The sequence below is a fragment of the Camelus bactrianus genome, chromosome 18 (assembly GCF_048773025.1).
Source record: "Camelus bactrianus isolate YW-2024 breed Bactrian camel chromosome 18, ASM4877302v1, whole genome shotgun sequence".
In the NCBI taxonomy this organism is placed as follows: domain Eukaryota; kingdom Metazoa; phylum Chordata; class Mammalia; order Artiodactyla; family Camelidae; genus Camelus; species Camelus bactrianus.
Genome location: NC_133556.1, coordinates 17,502,418 through 17,527,360, shown reverse-complemented (window position 1 = coordinate 17,527,360; position 24,943 = coordinate 17,502,418). Strand labels below are relative to the sequence as shown.

The 24,943-nt window shown below is 46.3% G+C and overlaps 1 protein-coding gene across 1 annotated transcript in view; it reads left to right on the top strand.

Moving 5' to 3' along the window:
• Positions 1 to 17,647, top strand: part of CACNG3 (calcium voltage-gated channel auxiliary subunit gamma 3) — a 75,270-nt gene extending 57,623 nt beyond the window's left edge. The window contains exons 2-4 of the mRNA XM_010961006.2: positions 6,538 to 6,621; positions 12,347 to 12,487; positions 16,979 to 17,647. Of these exons, the coding sequence (XP_010959308.1) occupies positions 6,538 to 6,621; positions 12,347 to 12,487; positions 16,979 to 17,490 (737 nt within the window). The 3' untranslated portion in view covers positions 17,491 to 17,647. The remainder of the gene's footprint in view (positions 1 to 6,537; positions 6,622 to 12,346; positions 12,488 to 16,978) is intronic.
• The last annotated feature ends 7,296 nt before the right edge of the window (positions 17,648 to 24,943 follow it).

Below are 24,943 nucleotides of genomic sequence, written 5' to 3'. Positions count from 1 at the left end.
GTAAAAATTCCCAGCCAAGCAGCCTAATCCCCCATCTTGGCAGCTGATGGCCATTTCCCAGGATTGGGCTGGGTACCCACATTACTCGGATCTAAAAGGAAATACTCAGGATGGAGACTGAGTCTTGGAAGCTCCTCTTTCCCTGGAGATATGTGACGAGGGCTGTAAGAGTTAAAAACACGAACGCCCCATTTTCCGGGCTCCCTCCCCTCATGGCTGCCTCCCTTGCATGCCTGTAAGCCACTCAGGATCTTGCGGGTCCTTCAGCTTACCCCAACCTGAAGGAAGAGATGGAGCTGAACTTGAACCTTGTGCAACCCAACTCTCTAGTTATTCCAGAGACCCCAGTGCTGAAGGGACAGCAGACAAACTGCCACAACAGGTCCTCTGCCACCCACGGGCCTCCCTTCTGTTCCCCAAACTAACCAAGCTCATTTCCAGCTCAGAGCCTGTGCCCCTGCAGTTCCCCGCTGCTGGAAAGCCCTTTCCCTGGCTCTTCAAACAACTGGCTCCTCCCTTCATTCAGGTCTGAGCTCAGATGTCCCCGCCTCGGATCGCCCTACCCCAAATCACCCACCATCTCCTCCACCCAATGCATAGGCACCATCCGATCACCCAGTGGGCGTCCTTCAAAGCACAGTTAACGTGTTCATTTATTGACTAGTCTGTAGACTCTCTTTCCCGGGGGGGAGCAGAAGTTCTGAGGACCAGAATCTTTCCTGTCTTGGTCACTAGTAAATGCCTAGGACTTAAAACAGCTCTGATACACTGTAGGTGTTTGATAAATCTGGAGGAAGGGAGGGAGGAAGGAAGGCAGGCAGGCAAGCAGGAAGGAAATGATTGGATCAATCAATCTTCACAGCCCAGTTCTCATAGCTGCCCTACCCCAGGATTGCATCACTTTATCACCCGTCACAGGTGACCACTGACTCTGTCCCCCGAGACTGGTCACCACTGATCCTTGAAACGCCCTGACCTACTCAGAGTCCCCACATGAGTGTTTCTCTCATTCAGTCCGTCTCATCAGTTCACATGCTATTCCTGTCTGCCTGAAGCAACACACCTCTCTTACTCTGATTAACTTTTAATTAACCTTCAGATCTCAGCTTAGACATGATTCCACTCAACATTCCGTGAACAAAAATTACTCTACGAAGTTATCAAGTGAGAGAATTTTCAGTGATGAGGGACACGCTTTTGCTTTTAATCTTACGCCTTTCTATATATACTGTTTGAATTTTCTAACCACGTACATATATTCTTTTAAAATTTAACAGGGATTAGCTGAATACGGTATAATGGGCTGCTTTTTTTTCTTAAGTCATATTTGTCTGCTTTGAAAAAATATCCTAATACCTATCCTTTTAAAAATGTCAGGATCACAATGACTTAATTATTGCCGCTTTATTTTATGGTTTAATGTCTTAAAAGAAGCCACCTTTCTGAGTTTTTTCATTCATGGTAATTTTATTTTTTTCTAGCAAATTGCCTTCAGCTTCCCAAATAGACTATTCTGTCACCTGGAAAAAAATGAGCTTTTTACCCTATTTTTTTCTGTTGCTTATAACTCATGATTCTGTTGTATTTCTTCTTGCACTGGAACTTGTAGAACCATGGTAAATAATAGAGGCAACTGTGGGCATTCATATCTCATTCTTGATTTTAAAGGGAATATTTTTAGGAGTTGACCTTTGAGAAGGATTGTTGGCCTTTCTCGTGGGAAGGAAGTGTTCTTCCATTGTCTGAGCCAGAGATGAACCATTAGCACCATCTTTCCTGCCCAGGATGAGGCTTCTTGTCACCAAAGCCAGTGTCTGTAATGGTAATTCAGCACTTCAGGAAGTCTCTCCTGGCTCTACCTGCCATTCCAAACCACTTCTGGGGTCCTGGGGTCCGTGGGTTCTCACAGCCCGTCTCTCCTACCTGCCCTCCCCTGGGTTCCCATCACCTCTCACCTGTAACCACTGGCTCTGTCTCCCAGACCAGCCACCACTGATCCTCCTCCTGGTTTACCACAGTCCTGCGTTCTGCTCCTCTCTGCCTCCGGGCCTTAGCTTCAACTGCGCTAGGACAGTGCTTTTCTCCGAATCCTGCCTTCATCCCTGCAGAGTATGTGTTTTCAATATCTGTCTTGGTTCCATCCTCTGTGGCTCATGGGCAAGTCCAACCCCCACCACCCTCTTTTGCTTAGATGTACTGCTATGGGGAAATACTCAAGGGAAAATGTGAGAAGAAAAACAGCATGATTTTCAATTATATAAAACCAGTTGTGTGTGAAAGCCTGGTTGGGGGAGGGGGGAGAAATCTGGAAGGAAATATACAGAAATGCTAAATGGCGGTTATTTCTGGAAGCTAGCAATATGCTGCTTAGATGAATGGCCAAGTTCACTTTTTGATGAGTATATGACTTATGGTGCCAACGACTTCACTTTCAGTGTGGAGTCTTCCTCTGGGAAATTCTTGATTCCCTTTCCTTTTATATTGCTTTTTAAAATCTTCCCATGGCACCAATGGATCTCTTCTGGTCCTAAAATACCTACCCAAACCAACAGTAGTAATGGCTATAATTTATTGAGTTCTTACTACGCCAGGAGCTATAAGTGCCTTACGTCATTGTCTGATGAAAAGAGTTCTGTGGAAAGTCCTGAGTCGCTCGCCAGCCGCTGTTAACTACTGTCACAGCCTCAGTTCATTCTCATGACAACCCCACGAAGTTGTTCTCTTCATCCTGGAGAAGAAACTGAGTTTTGGAGAAGTAATTCACTGTCAGTACCTCCAAGGATGGAACGAACGGCGGGGACTTTGGCCAACTGGAGCGCTCACCCCCTGTCCGAAGGGAGCTGCTGATGCCTAGCGGTTAAGGATAATTTTCACATGAAAATGTGAGTCAGCGATCCCCGTTTTTAACGAGAAGCTGCAAATCAGGCTTTCGTGTCACAGATCCTGAATTTTAAATTGCAGCAACATACTTAATTTTTTAACAATGCCATAAAACATGCACTAAAGCACTGCAGGTAAAAACCAGAACAAAATACACAAGCAAACAGAAACACCAAACAAAACATTCTGCAACCCAGACTTGCCCTAGACAAGCGTTATCTGCGTTAGAAGCGCCAGCCTGGATTACATCCTCCAGTCTCAGGAAGGCCCAATCTCCTCTTCGCTTTCCACTTTTGCCCTCCCAGAGTTTGTGCTGCCTCTCAAGACAGCAATCTTTAGACCAGCAATCGGCAAAATTTTGTTTAGCTAGATAATCAATATTTTGGGCTTTGCCGTCTCTGCTGCAAGTACCCAGCTCTGCCAGTTTGGCATGAAAGTCATAAACAAATGGGCATGGTTATGTTTCAATATAATTTTATTTACGGACACAGAAATTTGAATTTCATTTTTTTTTATATGTCATGCAACAATATTCTTCTTTTGATTTTTTGCCAACCATCTACATATGCAAAAACCAGCTTTAGCTCATGGATTGTACAAAAACAGGTGGTGGGCTGCTTTAGACCGTTTAAAACTAGCGACTGCTTCTCCAGGAGCTACTAATGTTTGCTGGCTCCACGTCCTAGTTTCAAGCTGCCTTAAGCCACCTTAGGTAAGGCCCATTTCACAAGCAGATGCAGGCATGCGCGTAGTTCCCTGCTCCCACGTGGGTCTGACTGGTCTGTTTCAGCAGTGTTCGCATTTAATCTTCAGCTGAACCGTTCTTCCCTATGAAGTCTTTCGTGGAGAATGTAAAACAGCCAATAGTAGGTGGTCCCACAACCGCTGTCCTTGCCCTGCCCGGGGGCCTCTGATGTATATCATGGAAAAAGCATAGTGGATGGAAAAGCCAACTGGTCCAGTTCATTGCCACCAACGACAGCAGCGAATGGACCACGAAATTACCATAAAGCCACCTGGCAAAGGACTTTGCCTACAACTCTAAAACGTGTTGAAGAGAGTGCAGTTTCACACCAGTGGTTACGAACCTGGCTTTGGAGTCGGGCAGACTTACACTTGAGTGTGCCACTTCGGGCTGTGTCCTTGGGGAAATCATTTGCTTCAGATTTCCTCGTCGGTAAAATAGGGCTCATCACACCGGATACCTCACCGGGCTGTCTTGCAAGCTGAAGAGGATAAAACATGCAAAGTGTTTAGAATGGCACGTGGTCTATGGTAAGTGCTTAATGTGTGCGACTTATCTTGATGTATTATCCAGCCAGCTGGAAGGGAATGGGGCTTAAAAACAAACAGGAATATGTGAATGAAACTCTAAAAACGAAATAAGAAAAAATCAATGCCTTTTTTCAATATCGAGGAAGGAGTTCTGAGTTTGCTTTTTTCCCAAGAATTTCCTTGAGTCTTCAAGCCTTCTGTCCAACAGCACCCTCCCCCTTCTTGATTCTGAGTCCATTCTCTGCCTGGTAAGCAGAGAATCAGAACCAAGACGATGGTCTCATATTGCACTGCATTTACTGCGAAATGCCTCTGGCTTGGAGCCTACTTACGGTATGGGTTAAATACATGGCACTCATTATTATGAGATAATAGTAGACCTGATAATAGTGGCAGCCATTCATACTGTGATGGTAAAGCCCGGATTCAAATAATAATTTCTTTCTGAGCAGCTGTGACACCTCTGTCTCCTCTGTGACTCTGCATTGTCTTCTCATCAAATGTGAGCATTACTGGTCCCTACCTCCTGCAGCAGTGGACAAGAGTAAATGGCAGAAGGAATGTCAGTGTCAGCTCTGTGCCTAGCCAACTGGAAACACTTTCAAAGTACTGGCCATGGTTATGCTGTGCCTAGAGCTTTGCAAAAATTATCTCATCTTCATATATGGCCTTATTTAATTCTTACAGTAATTGCTCCGACATATAAGCCCAGTTGGTTGTGAAGCTCAACCTTGTCTGCTGTCCACAACACCAGCCCTCCCCTCACCTCCACACCAGCTCTGCAGGCAGGGACAAGAACAATAATGCACAATTTCTTGCTGTGTTGTGATGCGAGGTTCTGAAATTGTTTGTCATTTACAAGAACAGGCAGAGCCTTTGGCTGCCCCAGAGATTGGTTAATTGGCTAGTTAACAAACACCAACAGCAATGATCAAACACCCACAACGAGTTAAGTCAAGCTGATGTCGAAGAAAGGAAAGGAAAGAAAATGCTGACAGTTTGTTTTCCCACGATGCACCGGCGTGATTCCGTGCCTCCTGAAGGGGTGAGCCACACAGCAGAGCGCAGCAAGCTGTGATCTGGGCAAGGGCAGCGGGGAAGGGGACCGCTCTGTGTCAGACATGAGCATTAGCGGGGAGAGTGGGTTACTCAGGAACCCGCACCTGGGATCTGCCCCTAGGAGTCAGCAGATCTCGATTGGAATTCTGACGCTGCCACTTACCCGTGTGAGCTCAAGCAAAATTCTTACAGCCAGTTTCCTCATCTGTAAAATGGGAAGATGAATTAATATATGTAAATTCCATTTCCTATCCACCCCACCTTCCCCTTACTCATTAGGAAAGAAAATAAACAAGATAAAACAAGACATTTCTCATAGTGAAGCTTCATGCTTCAGAGCTCTTTGCCCTCCTGAGTAGATCTCAACATCTGGGAAGCAGAAAATATTAGTGTCCAGCTTTATTTTTTATCTTTTTTCCTTTACTGGTCTTTTTTTTTTAATTGAAGCATAATTGTTGTACAATATTAGTTTCAGGTGTACAGCAAAGTGCTTCAGTTATATATATACATACATACATATGTATTTTTTCTTTTCAGATTCCTTTTCATTATATGCTATTACAAGAAATTGAATATAGTTCCCCATACTATCCAGAAGGTCCCTGTTGTTTACCTATTTGATATATATAGTGATGTGTGTCTGTTAATCCCTAACCCCTAATTTATCCCTCTGCACCCTTTCCCCTTTGGTAACCATAGTTTGTTTTCTATGTGAGTGAGTCTGTTTTTGGTTTTTTAATAGAATTTGTGTCTTTTTTTTTTAGATTCCACATAGAAGTGATATCATATGATATTTATCTTTCTCTGCCTGATGTACTTCACTCAATATGATCATCTCTAGGTACATCCATGTGGCTGCAAATGGCATTATTTTATTCTTTTCTATGGCTGCATAGTATTCCATTGTGTGTGTGTGTGTGTGTGTGTGTGTGTGTGTGTGTGTGTACATATATATATATATACCACATCTTCTTTATCCAGTCATCTGTTGATGGGCATTAGGTTGTTTCCATGTCTTGGCCATTGTAAATAGTGCTGCTGTGAACATTGGGTTGGCTGTGTCTTTTCGAATTATAGTTTTTCCCAGACAAATGCCCAGGAATGGGATTGCTGGGTCATATGGTAAGTCTATTTTTCTTTTTTTTTTCCTTTACTGGTCTCCTTTTTGGTTCCCCAAGAAAGCTGCTGATGGGCCAACCGAGGTGGAGCCCACAACCACCAGGAAGTATCTCCCCCATGGGGTTGAGGACCCAGGCTGGGCCGCAGGGGCTCTTTTCATCCCCACCCCCACCCCCTGGCTCAGGGCCATGTTTGTTTCCACAGGGGCTTTCCGAGGTGTGTGCAAGAAAATCGATCACTTCCCTGAAGATGCTGACTATGAACAAGATACGGCTGAGTATCTCCTGCGTAAGTTCCCCCTTCCCAGGTCTCTTCTGGGGGGAAAGGAGGCGGGCAGGTGCCCTGCTGTCTCCCAAATGCCTCTGAGTTTGAGGCTCCCCAGAGCCCAGCCCCAGAAATGGATACGTACAAAAGAGCTTCGGGAAAATCTTTGCTACTAGGCAGAGACATTCAGGTGTTTCTGATATCTGAGTCTCTTTAATGTCAATGAACTAGAAATAGGGAAAGAAAAAAAAAAAAAGGAGGTGAGTCAAAACTCAAAAGTTCTTTTTAGTCTGTTTAGGAGAAAACCTAAGGAATTTTCTTCAACTTGAATACAAGCTTTTCACCTTCCCCAGAGGGTTGATTTGAGGTGCTAATGGGTGAGGTACTAATGGGCAAGGTGCTAATGGGCGAGGTCCTAAGGGGCAAGGCCTGGGAAAATAAAAGCAAACCCACGTTCACCCCTCTTCAGTTTCAGTCCCATTGGGGCAGGGCCAGTGTCTCCTCACTAGCTTGTCCCAAGGTCAGTAACCCGGATATGACATGGAACTGTCACAAACGCAGCACGTGGGAGGCAGCAGAGGGTGCTGGCTTAGAGCAAGGGCTCTGGATTCTGGTCAACCTGATGCCCTACGAGCGGGGTTGGACCTGGGCCAAGTTGCTTAACCTCTCATCTCTTGCCTTCCTGATTGTCGAAAATGAAGAGGATGATCCATCTGGCAGGGTCATGATGATTAAATAAGCTGATGCACAGTACACTTAGCCCGGGGCCAGCCTGTAGTCGTGAAGCCACACGTGTGGGTTCTGTTCTGTGACATGCTATGAGCAACAGCCACAGCCAGTTGCAGCCATGCGCCGGACACTGATGCAGGCACAGAGAGAATTTGGGATTTAATGCAGTTTCTTTTTTTTTTCTGGTCCCGCTTTGCACTTTTTAAAAAAATTTTTTATTGAAGTATAGTTGATTAGATTTAATGTAATTTTTTGTGTGTGATTTTTTTTAAGTGGGGGTATTGGGGATGGAACTCAGGACCTTGTGCATGCTAAGCATGCTCTCTACCACTGAGCAATACCCACCCCCTTAACGAAATGGAATTTCTTCAACAGGGAGGTGTCAACTTTACTCAAAAGGAAAATTCTAGTGGGGAGGGTATAGCTCAGTGGTAGAGTCTGTGCTTAGCATACATGAGGTCATGGGTTCCATCCCCAGCACTTCCATTAAATTAAATAAATAAATAAACCTAATTACCTCTCTCCCAAAACAAACAAACAAAAGTGTTAAAAAAAAAAAAAAGACAGGAGAGAATTCTAAGGCATTGACTGATCTGCTGTTAGGAAATTTTAAATGTAAGGTTTTTTTTTTTTTTAAACTTCTATTGTAAATAAAAACTTCAAGAGATTGTGCTATTTGGATGATGCTTATCACTCACAGCTCAAGAAGAGTGTTTTTACAATTAAAATCATTTTTAGCTCTACTCATGTCTGCTGGTCTGCAAATGGGCTGCGGGTCTGAATGTGAGCCTTTAATCACACAACAGCGTAAGTGGTGCAGGCGGTCAATTTGAAAGGAACAGTCACTTTTAAGCTAATTTTTAAAACATAAACATATTATTTCTCTTTTTTCAGTCCTTACCCATTCACTAGGATTTATCCAAATGCCGAGCAGCTCAAAAAGATCTGATGCGGGGAGCAGAGGCCACGTTTAGAGGTGTAGCTTTAACCGAAGTTTGGTGGATGACACAGCTTACATGGACCTCCTCAAAAGAGAATGATTTTAAACTCATCCCCAGTGGGGTTTTACCAGAGTGCCCATAGTTTCTGTTTGTCTTTCCTCTTCGGATGTTCGTACAGAACTGTGACTTCTATTTCACAGCTTGCGGAACTGATTTTAAATTCTTCCAAGAGGTCCATTGCTTTTCTGACAAAATCTATTTCTCCTCCCTGGGAAGGTGGGAGGTCCTAACCCTCAGCCACAGAATCAGGCCAAGGTTAATTAAGGAATTTACTGAGCACAGGAATGTCCTGCTGGGAATTTTGGAATCCCTGACCCAGTCACATGGGGCCAGGGTCACATTCCAGCAGGGTCTCCGGACCACAACCTAATGGGATGGGATTCTGCACATTGATTTTTTCTGCTATTTCCTTTTTCTCGTGTGCTGTTGGGGAGGCTAGAGCTTAAACCTATAGCAGAAGGTTTAATCATCCACAGGTCCTGTTGAACAGAGACTGCCCCAGTATAGCACTGGACTTGGCCAAGCCCTGCTAAGACACTGATGGTGGAATTAACTGGAATAAGTTTCCCTCCCCACCCCTAAGACTTAGCCTCAGGTAGATTGGGAGGGAGAAGCAGAAGGAAGACAGTCAAACCAATTTGTCCTGAAGCCAAACAAAAACCTTTTTGATCATTGGGAAATAATGAATTCACTGTAGACTCCAGCTGACTTAGAGAAAAATGGCAGAACACGTTTTGTCTGAGGCCAACACCTGTAGCCCAAGTTTACAGAACTTACTCTTTTCTCGTTTGTAGGGTAGAGTTGGGGTCTGGCCACCAGTTGGCTGCCCGATGGTTCCTGCACCACATGGGACGGAGCCACATTCTCCCATCTCATCGCCACACATTTCAAATACACACAACCTACACAATTCAGGGGCTTCCAACGTTCGGATCACCTCCTTCAGGCATAGTCATACTTTAATCATACTTGGAAATTAAAAAATATGTTTGAGATGCTCTCCTTTAATCACCCGCACTCATCCCATTGACTATTTGAGCAATTCTTATCAAGTACACAATGCAGACGATGGCTTTAACGATTTGTTCAAAGTTCCTAACTAGTGCCTGAAACCACTCCTAATATTTGTGGGGCCCGGGGCCAAGGTTCAAAGGGAAACCCTTAGGTCATTTGTGTAAATATTTAGATGTTATAAATAAAACTACGCCCATAGCCACGCAGATGTGCCCACCCAAGACTCCAAGCCTATTTCCCGGGGATCCCCCCTTGACTTGGGGGTTAAAGAAACCAGGGGCCAGCCCCGTCTCCTGCAAGGCTGGTGGAAGCTGAGGTCTGCAGGGCAGCGCAGGGCAAGCAGGGCTGGGCCAGGGCTCCTGGGCAGTGACTGACCTGCCTGAAACCAGGATGGGGGCCGACCTAATCACAGTCCTCTGTGGGTCAGGGTGGCCAGGACCCCTCCCCAACACCTCACTTCTCCCATCAAGGTTTCTAGGCAGTTTGAAGACCTTCCCAAAACTTCACGATCACAGCAGGGACAGTGACTGGGACCCTGGTCTGCCCAGACCTAACCTCAATGTCGGGTGACCTGAGGTGGCCCTCCTTAAGTAAAAGCTAGAACTCTCATCTTCCTCTCTTCATGAAGAGAACCTTACCGCTGGGTGCCCGCAGCCCCTCACCCCAGTTCTCCTCCATCCGCCCTCCCAGGCAATCCCCATTGTCACATCCAGCTACCAGCAGAACTTGCAGAAAACTTTTCCCACTAAAACAAAAACAAAACAAAACCCCACCCCCAACCCCAAACCTAGTCCTGACGTGTGTAAAGAACTCTGAATTCGGTGTGTGAGCATCACCACGCAGTAGCAATAGAAAGGGCTGGAGCTGGACCAGCAGGAAAACGCACAACAAACACAGGGGCGTAAAGTTCTGAACACTGAGCTTCAAACATCCCTCGGCCACAAGTCAACGAGTGACCCCTCCTGCGACACCACCCCCACCGCTCCTCTGTCTTTAAAGATGCCACCCTTGGCTCGGTGCCTAAGCACGAAGCCTGAGAGTCATTCTCAACACCTCTTTCGCTCACATTCCACCGCCAATTCTGTTGGCTTTACCTTCAAAATATACCCTGAACCCGACACCTCTCACCACCCACCCGCCACCCCAGTCCAAAGCCACGGTCAGCTCACGCCTGGGTTCTTACAGACCTTTCGACCACACCAGCCCTGCCCTCCAAGGGCCCCACCCCTGGCTCCATGCTCTGCATTCACCATCTTGAAACTCTTTTTCTAAAATTTGCCTTTGATGATCATCCTTTATTTTATTTTTATTTCCAGTTTTACTGAGACATAACTGACACACAACACTGTGTAAGTTTGAGGTGCGCAGCATAATGACCTGACTTACACACATCATGAAGTGATGACCCCAGTAAGTTTAGTGACCTTCCTTCATCTCATACAGACACAAAATTAAAGACATAGAAAAAAATGTTTCTCCTTGTGATGAGAATGCTTAGGATTTACTCTCTTCACTTTGATACCTAATATACAGCAGTGTTAATTAGCTTTCTCACGTCGTACGTTACATCCCTAGGACTTAGTTCTCTTATAACTGGAAGTTTGTATCTTTTGACCACTTTTGTCGAAATCCCCTCCCTCCCCCAGGCCCTGCCAATTGATAACCACAAATCCGATCTCTTTTTCTACGCATTTGTTTGTTTTTGAAGTGTAATTGACCTGCAACACTATGTCAGTTCCTGTTACACAACACAGTGATTTGATATTTCTAAACATTTCAAAATGATCACCATGATAAGTCTAGTTACCGTGCCATCTTGAAATTCTTAATAATTTGGGGACAAAAGGACTTGCATTTTCATTCTGCACAGGGTCCTGCAAATTAGGGAGGAGTTTCTGCCCATCATCTCTATGAGAATGTAAGCCCCCGAAGGACAGGACCTTAGCTCTTTTGTCCTGAGTGAGCACAGAATTGATCCTACTGATATTCTGGCCTGGGCATCCCAGGAAAGACTCTTACACTGGTTGGGTCAATACTGAGATCCCATCTGAAGGGCCCTCCCTCCAGAACTTTGGGGCTTCTCTGTGATCCAGCAGCAGAAGAGTTAACACAGAGCCCTCAGCCAGCATCCCTCTGCTTGAAAAGGCAGTGCCTGCACCCTTGTGGTGGTTAAACATTTCCGAGAGTACCCCAGGACCCTGCACAGTGCCTGGCACTTGGTAGATGCCCAATAAATGTTGAATGGATAACCAAATTCATTTGCTTATTCAGTGACTTAAATGGGTATCAAAGGGGTACTGCCAGACTCAGAGCTATGCAAATGTAGGTGCTGTGGGGGGAAAGACTGCACTTCAGTGAGCAGCTCGTGATCTAAAGGGAGGTCCCCGATGCCCAGCCGGCTACATCACTTACAGAGTTCGGTGCGAAATGAAAATCCCAGGCTCCCGGTTCAAAATGCTGGCAAAACAGCTTTTCCCTTCTTCTGCCGTCTCTCTCTCCCTCCAGTCATGGTGCCTTTTATTTACTATGTTATGTCATAGGCCTAGGAACACTTGCAGTTGCCTGGGGCTTGCACTCAACTCTGATTCTCGCTGTATCCAAGCCCAGACCCCTGCCAGGAGCCAGGGGTGGCAGTGGTTCACTGGTTGGGGAGACGGGTGGGCAGCTGAGGACCCATCCCAAGGAGAGGGGAGGGGGGTAGGTGGTGGGATGCCACGTGAGTCAAGGCTCCGAGCCCCACCCCGGCACGTGCTCCACTGGCCCATCAGACTGACACAAAACGCAAAGTCAAAGTTAAATTATTAAGAATTTCAAGATGGTGACTACAGAGCATTAACCCCAAGCACAGAGCCCTGAGCCAGCCAACTGGCCTCCACCTCTGTCAGATGCCAGCTCCGTCCTCCTGCTCACGTGCTGTCCTCCAGCCAGGCACCCCAACGCCAGTGGAGGGTGGCTCCTGGGGCCAGCTGGGGTGCAGGTGGAACCCTCTCTCCTTCTCTCCGCAGGGGCTGTGAGGGCCTCCAGCGTCTTCCCCATCCTCAGCGTCACACTGCTCTTTTTCGGCGGGCTCTGCGTGGCGGCCAGCGAGTTCCACCGCAGCAGACACAATGTTATCCTCAGCGCCGGCATCTTTTTTGTCTCTGCAGGTGAGCATCTGGCCCGAGCCCCCAGCACTTTACAGACACCAAACCCAAGCCAGGGCCCCAAGGACAAATCAATGCTTTTCCTCCAGGGAATAGAGCAAGAAAATGGTCAACTTGTGTGTTAAAAATGAAAACCAAAGACTTCCATTAGAACTAAAGACCCTGACAGCTGAGGTTGCATGAAGGGAAGATGAGGAGGAGATAGGGTACCTAGGTCAGCTCAGAGAGGGAAAGAGAGAATGATTAATAAGAAAGTGTATGTGTGTGTGTACACATTATATTATATTATTTTTTTTATATTATATTTACACACAGTGGATGGGGGCAAGTATGGTCTGTGTAATGTGTGACCTGAGATATGGGATCAGTGTGTTTTAAAGGAGTCCAATTTTTCCAGCAGCCCCAGAAGCTCTCAGGGAAGACCTTATTATGAAGAGCATCCCTGACCAGAAGGTGGCACAGGGTGGCAAGGAGGATGAGAGACAGTCTCCGGGAACCAGTCCTATTTCCGCCTCCTCTCTCCTCCCTTCATCTCCGTCCCTCCTCCGCCCTCCTCATCTTGCTCTGTTTCCTCCGAGTTTCCACTCCTCCATCTCCTTACAATCTCTTCCTACCCCAGCCCTCAGTTAATGCCATCTGGATGAAATGATTTAGAGACGCAAAGAACAAGCTGGGGGTGGGAGAGGAGGAAGCTTGACTGGTGATGACCTCCAAACTTTGACCTATGATGACAGAATATTTACTGGGGTAGAAACAGTGGGGAGGAGTCTGAAATGGCGAGTAAGAGGGGCTTACCCTCCTGGATTTGAATTCTGGGTCCACCTGCTGGGCCTTGGGAATGTTACCAACTCCCCAAAATTTGGTTTCCTCAACTGTAAAATGGGAATTAATAATGGTACCTATTTCATAGGGTTGTTGGAAGGAGATTGAACATGAAAAGCACAATACTATTTTCTAGCAGTGGCAAAGAAACATGACATAGTTCCGAAATTGGAAGCCCGGCATCCCGGCCCCCTCCAACGTCTTGCTTAGCTTTCTTCCTGACTGTGTCCCCTTCTGGGAAAGGGGGAAGGTGGGCTGCATTCAGCTCTGAGTCTCTGGGAACCAACTCGAGCAACAGACCAGGGAGAAAGCCACCATCTTTGGTGGTGGATTTTAGTTGGCTCCAAGGGGACAGATGGTAACAACTGGTAAACCCAGGGACTTGCGTTGCTTTAAGGACTAGCTGGTGGCCCGTCCAGACCTCCTGGGCTCTGACTGACCCAGAGGATGCTGTGTTGTGCTGACATGAGGGTTTCCTAAACAAGAGAAGATCATTATTTTGTCCCCCAAGGGGATTGTTAGGGAAGAGTGTGTCACCAGCAACCTTCTTCTCACAAGGGGCTGTTGTGAGAGATGACAGGTCGATTAGACGCACGGGAACTGGGAAACACGAGGGCGGCAGCAAAGCCCGAGGAGAAGCCAGAAGCTGGGGGTCTAATCTTAGATATCTCCCACCCCTGGTCTCCCTGAGGACACTGGGAGCCTCAGTGTTTCTACCCATAAAATGAAAGTTTGGGAGGACTCAGCATTCTCTAAAGCTCTTTTTTGCTCAGCTATTTATTCTAAGGTTCCGTGACTTCAGGCAAGCAATCAACAGCCCTTCAGTGAGCACCTACTATGTGCCAGGCACCAGGCATTATGCGTAAGATCATGGGTGCTGGAAGCAGGCTGCCTGGTACAAATCTTGACTCTACCACATCCCATCTGGACAACCTGGGGCAAGTCGCTTGGTTACTCTGTGCCTCAGTTTCCTCATCTGCAAAAGGGGGATAATAATGACTCTACCCCTTTACGGCTGTTTAGAGGATTCAGTGAGCTGGTATACGGAAAGTGCTTAGAACTGGTCTAGCATGCAGTAACGCTCCATGCATAGTCATTGCTGTTATATACTCTGTACCATTTAATTCTCATGCGGACTCAATTCAGCAAATAGACACCGTGCTCTCGCCATGGGTCAGGCTTTGGGCAAAGAGGTGGGTCCATAGCAATGAATAAAACTAGCTTAGGTCTGCCCTCAGGGAGCTTACAGTCTGGTGGCCGGGAGAAAGTGATGGCCAACTTACGTCTTGTTCTTTCCTCAGCTTTGTGACTGAAATCTAATCCACCCATGGCTAAGAGACAGTCTTGGGTTCAAATCCCACCTCCGCCATTTTCCAGCTGTGTTGACTTGGGAAGTTAGCTATGTTCTCTGCGCCCCAGTTTCCTCATCTTTAAAAGAGAGGCTTTTTTTTTTTTTTTTTTTTAAAGTGAGCCTATTGCACTGATTAATTGAAAGAGTGTATGTTAAGACTTTACACAGTGCCCGGCACATAATCCATGTCCTAGAAGCAAGTGGCAACTTGGCTTGCTGCCTTCTTCAACCTGGTCTGGCATCTGAGCCTTTCTTTGCACTTCTTTTGTCTTTTTTCCAGCAAGACTTCCTTCCGGGGCTTCTCAAACTTTGCCACCAAAGTTTCCCTGAGGGCAAAGGAGAGCGAAAACCTGGCCCTGAGGAATCAGGGGGCATCACTAGAAGCCGCCTTCAGCGAGCTGAAATGTCTTTGAAGTCTGCCTCCCATCTATACTTAAAAATTCATGTGAATTCTGCTCTCTCCTCCTTATTATATCCATGTTCATTTTAATATAAAAGACTGTGTCTTCCCTGCTCATCTTCAAGCCAAACTGACACTCCAGAAAGACGAGCCATTTTTTTAGCCTTTGGTTTCCTGCAGCCTGACACACGGCAGTCTGGGTCAACCCCCATAGTAAGAAATAGCTCAGTGATTAGAACTCACTGCCTGCCTGCTAGATGCCTACATTGGGTGATGGGGAGAGGAGACAGGGAAGAAGCAGACCCTGGCCCTGCCCTCCAGGGGCTCTAGACTCCTAGATGGAGTATGACCGGAGATCATATTCAAAATATGAATTCCCCTTAATGCATGTGCACCAGCCGATCAGAATGGTAGCACTGGAACATAGTCTGGTGGCCCTTGCTACACCAAGATTTAACCCTTTGGTTGCTGGACCATGGGGAGATCTTGGGGATTCCCCAGGAAGAGTATGGGGCATTCAGGGAATGGAGAGGGTACTCAGGAGGCCACTGGAGATGGTTATTTACTAACTGGTGCTGGGATAGCTTCCCTTTAGAACTACCCTACAGGTGGCCTGAACTCAGAGGCAAGGAGATGCTAGCTACGGTCCCAGCCTCCCCAAGTCATTATTGGTCTCAAGGCCCAGAGGAGGCCCTTCAAGCAAAGGGACCCAAAGAGACATTCCACCTTTGGAGCAATTAAGTGAGTGGGCAACCTCCAGGCCCTCAGGTTCTACTGTTTCTTCTTACTACTCCCTAGAGAATCAATCTCTCTGCAACCGACTGGGCAGCTCTTTCCAGTTAGTATGTGGGGACACTAAGTCCGCAGACCTTGGCCACTGGGGACAACGGCTTCAGGTTCCCCAGTTCCTGCGGCTCAAACAACAGCTAATCTAAAGCATTGCCATATCCTGTGCAGATAAAAAGAATTAGAAAGGGGAGCATATAGTTCAGTGGTGGAGTGGTACTTAGTATGCATAAGGTCCTAGGTTCAATTCCAAATACCTCCATTAAAAAAATTTTAAAAATTAAAAAAATAGCAAATAAATAAATAAACCTCAAAAGACGTAGAATGCTAATTAATGCACCTCCCCCATGGGCTCATTAGTTCCCCAAACTGTAGCCCAAGACTCAAAAACGTCCACTGAACAGCTGCATTCAGACTCTCCGTAAGCACGTCCCACTCAATGTATCCACTCTCTCCTCTTCTCTAAACCTGTTCCCTCTGCTGCTTCTTATTTGAGCTCCAGATGCCACCAACCTCCCCATCATCCAAGCTAGAACTCTTGCTAGCAAGTCATTCTCAACTCCCCAGTCAATTCCCTTCCATTGCCCGGCTCAGCCCTCGTCAACGTTCAGCACCCAGCTCACATGCCACCTTGTCTTCGGAGCAAGGTGGCTCAGCCGCTCGCTCTCTCTCTGGTCCTCAGCCATTTTATACGTGTCTCTGGTACAGCCCTTACTGTATTTTGCTATAATTACATTTACATGTCAGTTTCTCCTCCTGATGGTGAGGAACTCAAAGGCAGGGATCTGTATCTCGCTCATTTGACCATCCTTGTGACTTAGTGCTGAAGATCAAGCTGTGATGGAACAAACTGCTTCTCAGGGAAAATGCACTCATTCTGAGTTCTGCTGCACTTGCCTTAGGAGTAAGGTGTATTCTTTCGCTGGAGGCTTCCCCCCGCTGGGGAGCAGCAACAGAATTCTTCATTTCCCAAGAGACAGACCCTCCAAGAAGAGCTCAGCGGTTGGATTTCCTGGCCATAAATCCATTCTCTCCCTGCTACCTCCACATTTTTTTCAATAACTATTTCAAGCCTAAAAGTGACAGTTACCTCTGAGGCTTCTAAAAGATGCGTTTTTCTTTCCCCTTCTCTTAGGGTTAAGCAACATCATTGGCATCATAGTTTATATATCAGCCAATGCTGGAGACCCTGGGCAGCGCGACTCCAAAAAGAGCTACTCCTACGGCTGGTCCTTTTATTTTGGAGCCTTCTCTTTTATCATCGCGGAAATTGTAGGAGTAGTCGCCGTGCACATCTACATAGAAAAACATCAGCAGTTGCGTGCCAAATCCCACTCGGAGCTCCTGAAGAAATCTACCTTTGCTCGCCTTCCACCCTACAGGTATAGATTCCGGAGGCGGTCAAGTTCCCGCTCCACAGAGCCCAGATCCCGAGACCTGTCCCCCATCAGCAAAGGCTTCCACACCATCCCGTCCACTGACATCTCCATGTTCACCCTCTCCCGGGACCCCTCAAAGATCACCATGGGGACCCTCCTCAACTCCGACCGGGACCACGCTTTTCTACAGTTCCACAATTCCACGCCCAAAGAGTTCAAAGAGTCGTTGCATAATAATCCGGCCAACAGGCGCACCACGCCCGTCTGAACTGACCTCTGCCCTCTGCCCTCTGCCCTCGGCCCCAGCACAGCCTCGGGGGATGTGGACAGAGGCGTCTCTGAGGTTGCATGGCATGGTCCTCGTGATGGTATTACTTTTTACAAAGAATGAAACCAAATGGACTCAGTCCTCTCCCAAACTTGGCCCCTCGCCCTCCGTCCGAACCCCTCCATCCTTCCCCAACTTTTCAAGCCAATCCCATGACGTCATTTATTTCTCTGTGTATCTGTGCCAGATGTTTTCCTTTCTTCCTTCTTTACTGGAAGGACCTCCACATTCTTCCCTCCTTGGAAGAGGACTTAAAAGGTGGCTGGTGGGGGATCCCTGAATCCCCAGGTGTGTGCACAGCTGTTCCCATTGTCCATTCATACAAAGCCTCGGGACACCCACCGCCCAGGCAGCCCTGAGGGAGGCATTCACCTTTCCGTGTTAGAACAACATGACCAGAAATCAAAGATGTCAGAGCCCCGAAGCAGCTAATGTAATAAGCACTCATGTATTAAAGGTTTTGCCTTGTCGTAACCAAACAAGCTGGGCTGTTTGATTTCTTCTGGGTATTTCCTGCACAGACTCACTGCCCAGCCCTCAAACTACCTCATGTCTGCACTGGAAGCTGAGCTTGCTTTGCTCATCCACACTCGAGCCACTGGGAAGGATCCTCCTTTACCTCTTGAGGCCAGTGAGGTACGCCCTCCAATGTCAGAGTCGGTCTGTCCCCCATCTGAATCCCTGGAATCTACTGGGGGCCAGTATGTGTCCAAAAACTCAGCTTCAGCACCCAGGAGCTCTGTGACCTTGGGCAAGCCCACTTAAGCTTCAAGCCTCAGTCTTCCCATCTGTACAGTGAAACATGGTGCAGTATTCTCCTCCATAGAGCTGTGGGGCTTAAATGAAATGTCATGTGTAAAATGACTAGCACACTGTAAATTACAGATAGATATTACTTTTCAGATGAACTCTAGGTAGAGTGAGCATTGTCTTAGTTGGGGCTGCTGTAACAAATACTATAGATCAGGGTGACTTAAACAACAGACATTTATTTCTCAGTGTTCTGGAGGCCAGAAAGTCTAAGATCCAGATGCCAGAAGATCTGGTTCACAGTGAGGGCTCTCTTCCTGGCTTGCAGACGGCCGCCTTCTCACTGTGTCCTCACATGGCGGAACCACTAACTCCACTACAAGAGCCCCACCTCCATGACCTCATCTAACCCTAATTTCCTCCCAAAGGCTCCATCTCCAAATATCGTCACATCGAGGGTTAGGGCTTCAACTCGTGAATCTGGATGGTGGGGAGGAACACCATTCAGTCCATAGCCGGCATGCTTGCAGGAAGAGAGGAGCCAAATAAGAGCTATTCTTTATTGGTGGGGGGTAGAGGGGCAGTGCACTTTGCACAGTCTCCGAGAGCACTGGGAGGAGAAAATGGAAGGACATTTGAATATTTTGAATATTGATTATTGAATGTTTTGAATATCAGATAGTGTGAGCAGGGGCAGGGAGGGTAAAACTCAGTGGTAGAGCACATGCTCAGCATGCCTGAGGTCCTGGGTTCAATCCCCAGTACCTCCATTAAAAATAAATAAATAAATACCTAATTACTTCCCCTCCCCCCCAACAAACAAACAAAAATAAATTAAAAAAAAAAAAAAAAAAGCATGAGCGATCAATGTCACCTCTGCCAGCAGTGACTCCTGGATTGCTTGTGGTGCACACCAGCAATCACCCTTCCAAAGAGCTTCCCCCTTCAGGCTCTAGTCACTCAAGGGGGTAGAGTTACCATCATAGGAGCCCATGCTTACCTGACATTGCTAGGTGCCAGGTCGTAGTCTAGCACCATACATATTGCATTATTTAATCCTCCCAGTAGTAGTCCCATTTTACTGAGGAGGAAACTGAGGCAAGAGAGGGTATGTGACTGCCCAGACTTCATCCCCGCTACAGGCTCAAAGTGCTGGGAAGCCAGGCCCTTGCCCGCACCCTCACACACAGCGAATTTTACAGGAGAGCGCAGACTAGTAACACTTTATTTTGTTTGACGTTTGAGAGTCGTTGCATGCAAATTACACACATACATCGAATTATCTCATCGGATCTTTAAAAGCACCCCACGTAGGGTAGGAATTATGATCCATATTCTGGCAGGTGAGGAAACAGAGGCTCGAGGAGAGTGTCTTAGGTGCTGAAGAACAAAGCCTGCATTTATAGCCAAGCCTCTGCTTCCTAATTTGACTGATTTCCTCTTTCTGCCTGCATTTGCCAAACCCGAAACAGCCCTTCAGCCCTTGTGAAGTGTTTCATATCTGCATACCACATCGGCCATTATTTATTTAATGTTCCTCTTTCAATTGACTTGCTTTTTACTTCAATAAATATATCTCGAAAGTGAACTTTATATCACTGCTACAAAAAGAAAATGGGAATGGCTTGCCATAAGCAAATGGTAACTGGGAAAATAAATACAGTAAGAACAACACAATTATGCCGTATTCTAGCTGCTGCCTGTTCTAAGCCAAAGGCCGGCTGCCTGCTATTTGTAAAAAGGATATAACTGGAACGTTAGAAAGATGTTAAGATATTCTAGCACCAAAGAAGACGCTTCGCTTGGCTTAATCAGGAGAACTGGAAAGGGGAAAAAACCTTCTCACTAATATTTCTCTCTAATACAGCGGCCACGTGTCAGGTCAAATGATCTCAACCCACACTTTGGGGAAAGAGGCTGCAGGCATCCTTGGAGAGGGAAGGATCTGAGAGATGGAGCAAATAGGTGATGAATACTCTGAAATGGAAGAAGCAACAGCCTGCAGCCCTGGGAACTAGGAGTTTGCCAAAGACAGGGCATCCGCGGAGTTGATCAGGGATGGGGAGAAAGGTCCCAGGGGCTTAACTAGCTGGACGTCTGCTCTGGACACCAAGTGAAAAGCTTTCTGCAAAGGCCAGAGAGCTGGAGGAGAGAAGTGGGCGCCTGACCCCTGGAAGGACCCCCACCCCACACCATCTAGGTCTGCTCCCTGCAAGGTACTGGTGCGTGGGACCTCAGAGTGCCTTTGCTTGAAGGCTGCGCAGCTGGACCCAGCAGGCTGGCATCCAATAAATATTCATATCAACACTCCCAGTTTACAGCCAGGATCCTGGGCAACCCTGATCATCCAAATCCTTGTGAGGAGGATTCACATTCACTAGACCCTCCGCCATGTGCCAAACAATGTGCCGGGAACTTCTCTTATTTGTCTCACTTAATCCTAACATTTGAGGTAGGTACTGTTGTTAAACCCATTGGATTGATGTTGAAACGTGCAAAGAGACAGCAAAACAGATACTCCAACCAGCATCTGTCTGTCTCCAAAGCCTCTGCAATAGCCACTCACTAAGCTTTGCATCACACTTCTCAAATCCATCCATTCCTCCATCACTGACTTCCCCCTCGCCTTCTCCTCACAATGCAGCTCCCTTTCCCAGCCCACTCATTTCCAGACCACCAGCATTGTGCCGCCAATCTCAAGACCAGAATCCTTGGGTTTCTCTTTCATGCTTCTCTATCCTGCAGCCCCCAGAGCTGATCTTTCTCCAAGTTCTGTCTCTACCTTTCGCATAACATTCAAGCAAGCAAACCCTGCAGCTGTGTCTGCTCAGGTTTGAATCTCAGCTCTGCATTTATCAGCCACAAGAACATTAACAAGATGATCTCTCTGTGTCTCAGCTTCCCCAGCTGTAAAATGGACACAAAAATAGTCCCTACTCCATAGGTTTGTGGTGAGGATTAAGTGAGCTTATTTTCATAAAGCCCTTGGAAATATACCTGAAACACAACGAGCACCACGTGGTAGCTATTATTAATTAATACTGTTCTCAGATTTACATTTGTCCTACTGGGCCCTTTCCCACCTACACAGTCTTATTTTCCAGATTGTATCAACAAACCCCTCTACTCTAATCAAGCCAGTGTCCACACTGCACCCTGGCTATGCCATACTTAATCCCAGTTCTCTGGCTTTGCTGATCCCTGCCTGCCATGTTTTCCCTTCTCCTCTCCAAAGTCTGTCCATTCTTCAAGGCCAAGCTCAAGCCTCACCCCTTCCATGAAGTCTTTAGTGACTCCTCGGGCCACATAATCTCTCATTTCATGGCATTCATTCAGTCACTGATTCATTCATTCGTTCATCTAGCACTTATTACCGAGTACCTATTATGTGTCAGAAACAGCCATAATCCCAACAGATATGACCACTGCCCTCGTGGAACTCTCAGTCTAGTGCGGGAGACAAGCACTAAACAAGTAAACACACAAATGAACATTTATGGTTGTGATCTGTGTCATAAAGGGAAAATACAGAACAAAAAGTCCAAAGTAAATAGAGAGCTCTAATTGTGATGGAGGATCAAGGAAGAAGACTTGACATTTATAATCATACTTAAAGGTAGAATTAATGTTATGCAAGTAAAAAGGGGTCATGTAGAGGAACTAAAAACAGCACGTGCAAAGGTCCTGAGATTGGAGGGACTCCATCAACCCCACAAAAAGCCAGTAAAGGTGGAGCACGGAGCGAGAGAGTAACATCAGATGAGACCCAAAGAAAAGCTGGATCCAAAGGATGTCTCGTGACAGGCATGTTAAGGATTTTGAATTTTGACCCTAAGTACATTCAGAAGTTACTTAAGAGTTTTAATCAAGGATCCATTAGAGACATTCTAATACGTATGTTCAGAAAGTTAGCATATTAGGCACCCAGGGAAATACTAGTTACCTAAATCTTATCTTTAGAAATACTTCTTTAGGCACTTGTATCATCGCCTGCTTTGTCCACAGTCTCTGGTAGATGGACGTGTAACCATGAATTGGACATGACCTTGTCCCCAGCACTGCTGATTGGATCACAGACTGTACCTGAGCTAAGGCTAGCCAGCCCCTTCATAGGGCAACCAGTGGACTGGGACTTGTGACTCAACTTAAAAAGGTAAACTGAGCCAATCAGATGATCTCTGCTGGGAACTTTAACTAAGAGACACAGAAATTAGTTGCTAGTTGGCTAAGGAGAGCAAAACAGAAACTATATAAAGGAAGCTTTGGGACTAGGGCAGCCACAATGTGCCAGATGCAAGCTGAGGTTATTTTAAAAAAACAAAAAACTGCTGGGGACAGAGGGTATACCTCAGTGGGAGAGCATATACTTAGCATGTATGAGGTCTTGGGTTCAATCCCCAGTGCTTCCATCAAATAAATAAATAAATAAATAAATAAAACCTAATTCTACCCCCCCCCCCAAATGTATACAGTGCAGTATGTCAATTATATCTCAATAAAACTGGAAGGAAAAAAAATTTTTTTAACTGTTTGGTAATGTGAAAACAACCCCACAAACTCTTCCCATTGTACTTAAATAAAATCCAAATTTTTCCGTGCTCTCCAAGGTCTTGCATTAACAAGACCACACTAACTTATCCATCTGTATTCCATGCCACCTTTCATCATGTTGCCTACACTCCAGTCACATGCCCTCCCTGTTGAGTTCCTTGTGGGGGTGGCTGAGAGTCCATCTTAGGGACAGCAAGACTGAAATGGTACTTAGGATGTTAACAGAAGAGAGATCAGAACCTCAAAGCCAGTTCAGTTCACAAACAGCCAAGACTGAGAAAGAACGAGGGACCAGAAACCAAGTGGCTGTGTCTGAGGGCTAGTAAATCAACAGCCTAAAATCAAAGCCAGCCTAGAGGGGAGGGCAAGGCCAAGTCACCAATCTGAAAGCAAGCAACCCCTGGATGTTAGATTAAATTGGTAGAATGCTGATTCCCTCTTTGTAAATAAAAACGAAACCAACCAAAACCACCCATTTTAAGATGGTGGTCAGGAGTGCATAGGTCCTTCTCTGATGTTTTAAGTAAGAACCCTTTTGGCTGCAAGTAACACCCAATTCTAACGTGACTAGATTGTTACCCATCAGGTAGACTAGGCTATCTGTTGTAACAAATTCCCAAATCTCCAGGGCTTAACCAAAAAAACCCCTTTTATTTCTTGCTCACACAAGTCCAACGTAGGTGTTTCTGGCTGAGTAACCCTCCTGGATGGCTCTGCTCCAAGCTGTAACTCAGGGAACCGAGCTGCTTCTGTCCTGTAGCTCTGCCATCTTGTGGCTTCAGGGTTGTCCTGATGTCATCACCTGGGTATGGGGTGGGGGGAGGAGAGGAGTGGTGAGAAGGTGAGGGATCATGCACCTAAAGTGAATCACCTTGACCCAGAAGTAACCCCCTTCGTGTCACGTTTCATTGGTAAGAACAGTCACATGGTTCCATCGAGATTCCAGGGTAGGTGGTGCTGAGAATGCCATCCATGGCTGGAGGATTCCTTCCCAGTAAAAACTCTACATAATATAAGGCATGAACTGATCTCTGGCAAGTGACTAGTCATCTCTGCCATTCAGCTTAAGTAAGAAAAATGTTTCCTCCATAAAAAGAAATCTCAAGATAAAGGGGCCCCAAGGTTAGTTAATTCAGCAGCTCAAAGATAAATCCAAGGACCCAAAGTCTCCACTGTTCCACACTCCCATCCTTAGGCCAGTATCCATCATACCCAGATACAATGTCCTATCATAGCAAGATGCAACACCCAGCAGGAGGGCTCCCTGTTTCCTGTGCATCTTTAAGAGGGAAGAAACCTTTCTCAGAAGTTACTCCATTAGACTTTCCCCTTATTCTCTCTGGCCAGAATTGGGTCACACATCCACCCTTAAGCCGGTCACTAATAAGGGATATAAAGTTACCACGAGGGACCCAGACCAGTGGCTCTCAGCCCTGGATGCACATTAGCACCATCTGGAGGAGATTTTTTAAAATACAAACGTCCAGGCACGTGCCTCCCTTCCACCTCACCCACACACTCACCTCGCAGAGATTTTTAATTGGTCAGAAGGGAGCCTGAGCTTCAGAAGTCACCAATGATCGTTGAAGGAACAAAGTCCATTCACATTCTTGTTTCGTTTGCTCTATAGGATGTTTATAAAAATCGAGACCTTTAAGTGATAAAGCAAATGGGGGAAAATGAGAGCAACTGATGAATCTGGATAAAGGCTACAGGAAGGAGCTTTTTTCATTCTTGCAATTTTTTCCATAGGCTTGACATTATAGCAAAATTAAAAGTTAGCAGGAAAAAGGAAAATGGGAACCCACACATTAAAGCCAGGATGTTTGGCTTCTCTTGAAAATCTGGGGAAACGGGGTCTGTATTCCTGCAGAAAAATAAAAAGTAGATCCAACGGTAGTTCCCAGGCCCTGATCAAGTACCTCCAGGGCAAAGATCTGAGCATCGGTGTCATTAGCAGGAGCTCAGGTGAGTCTTAGAATCAGGCTTGGGAGTCACTCTCTGGAATCCTTTCCATTTTTATTCATTTTCTTCTATCCTCTTCCGTCCTCTAAGTATAGCTTGGATTATTTTCTGCCAAACGCGACACCTT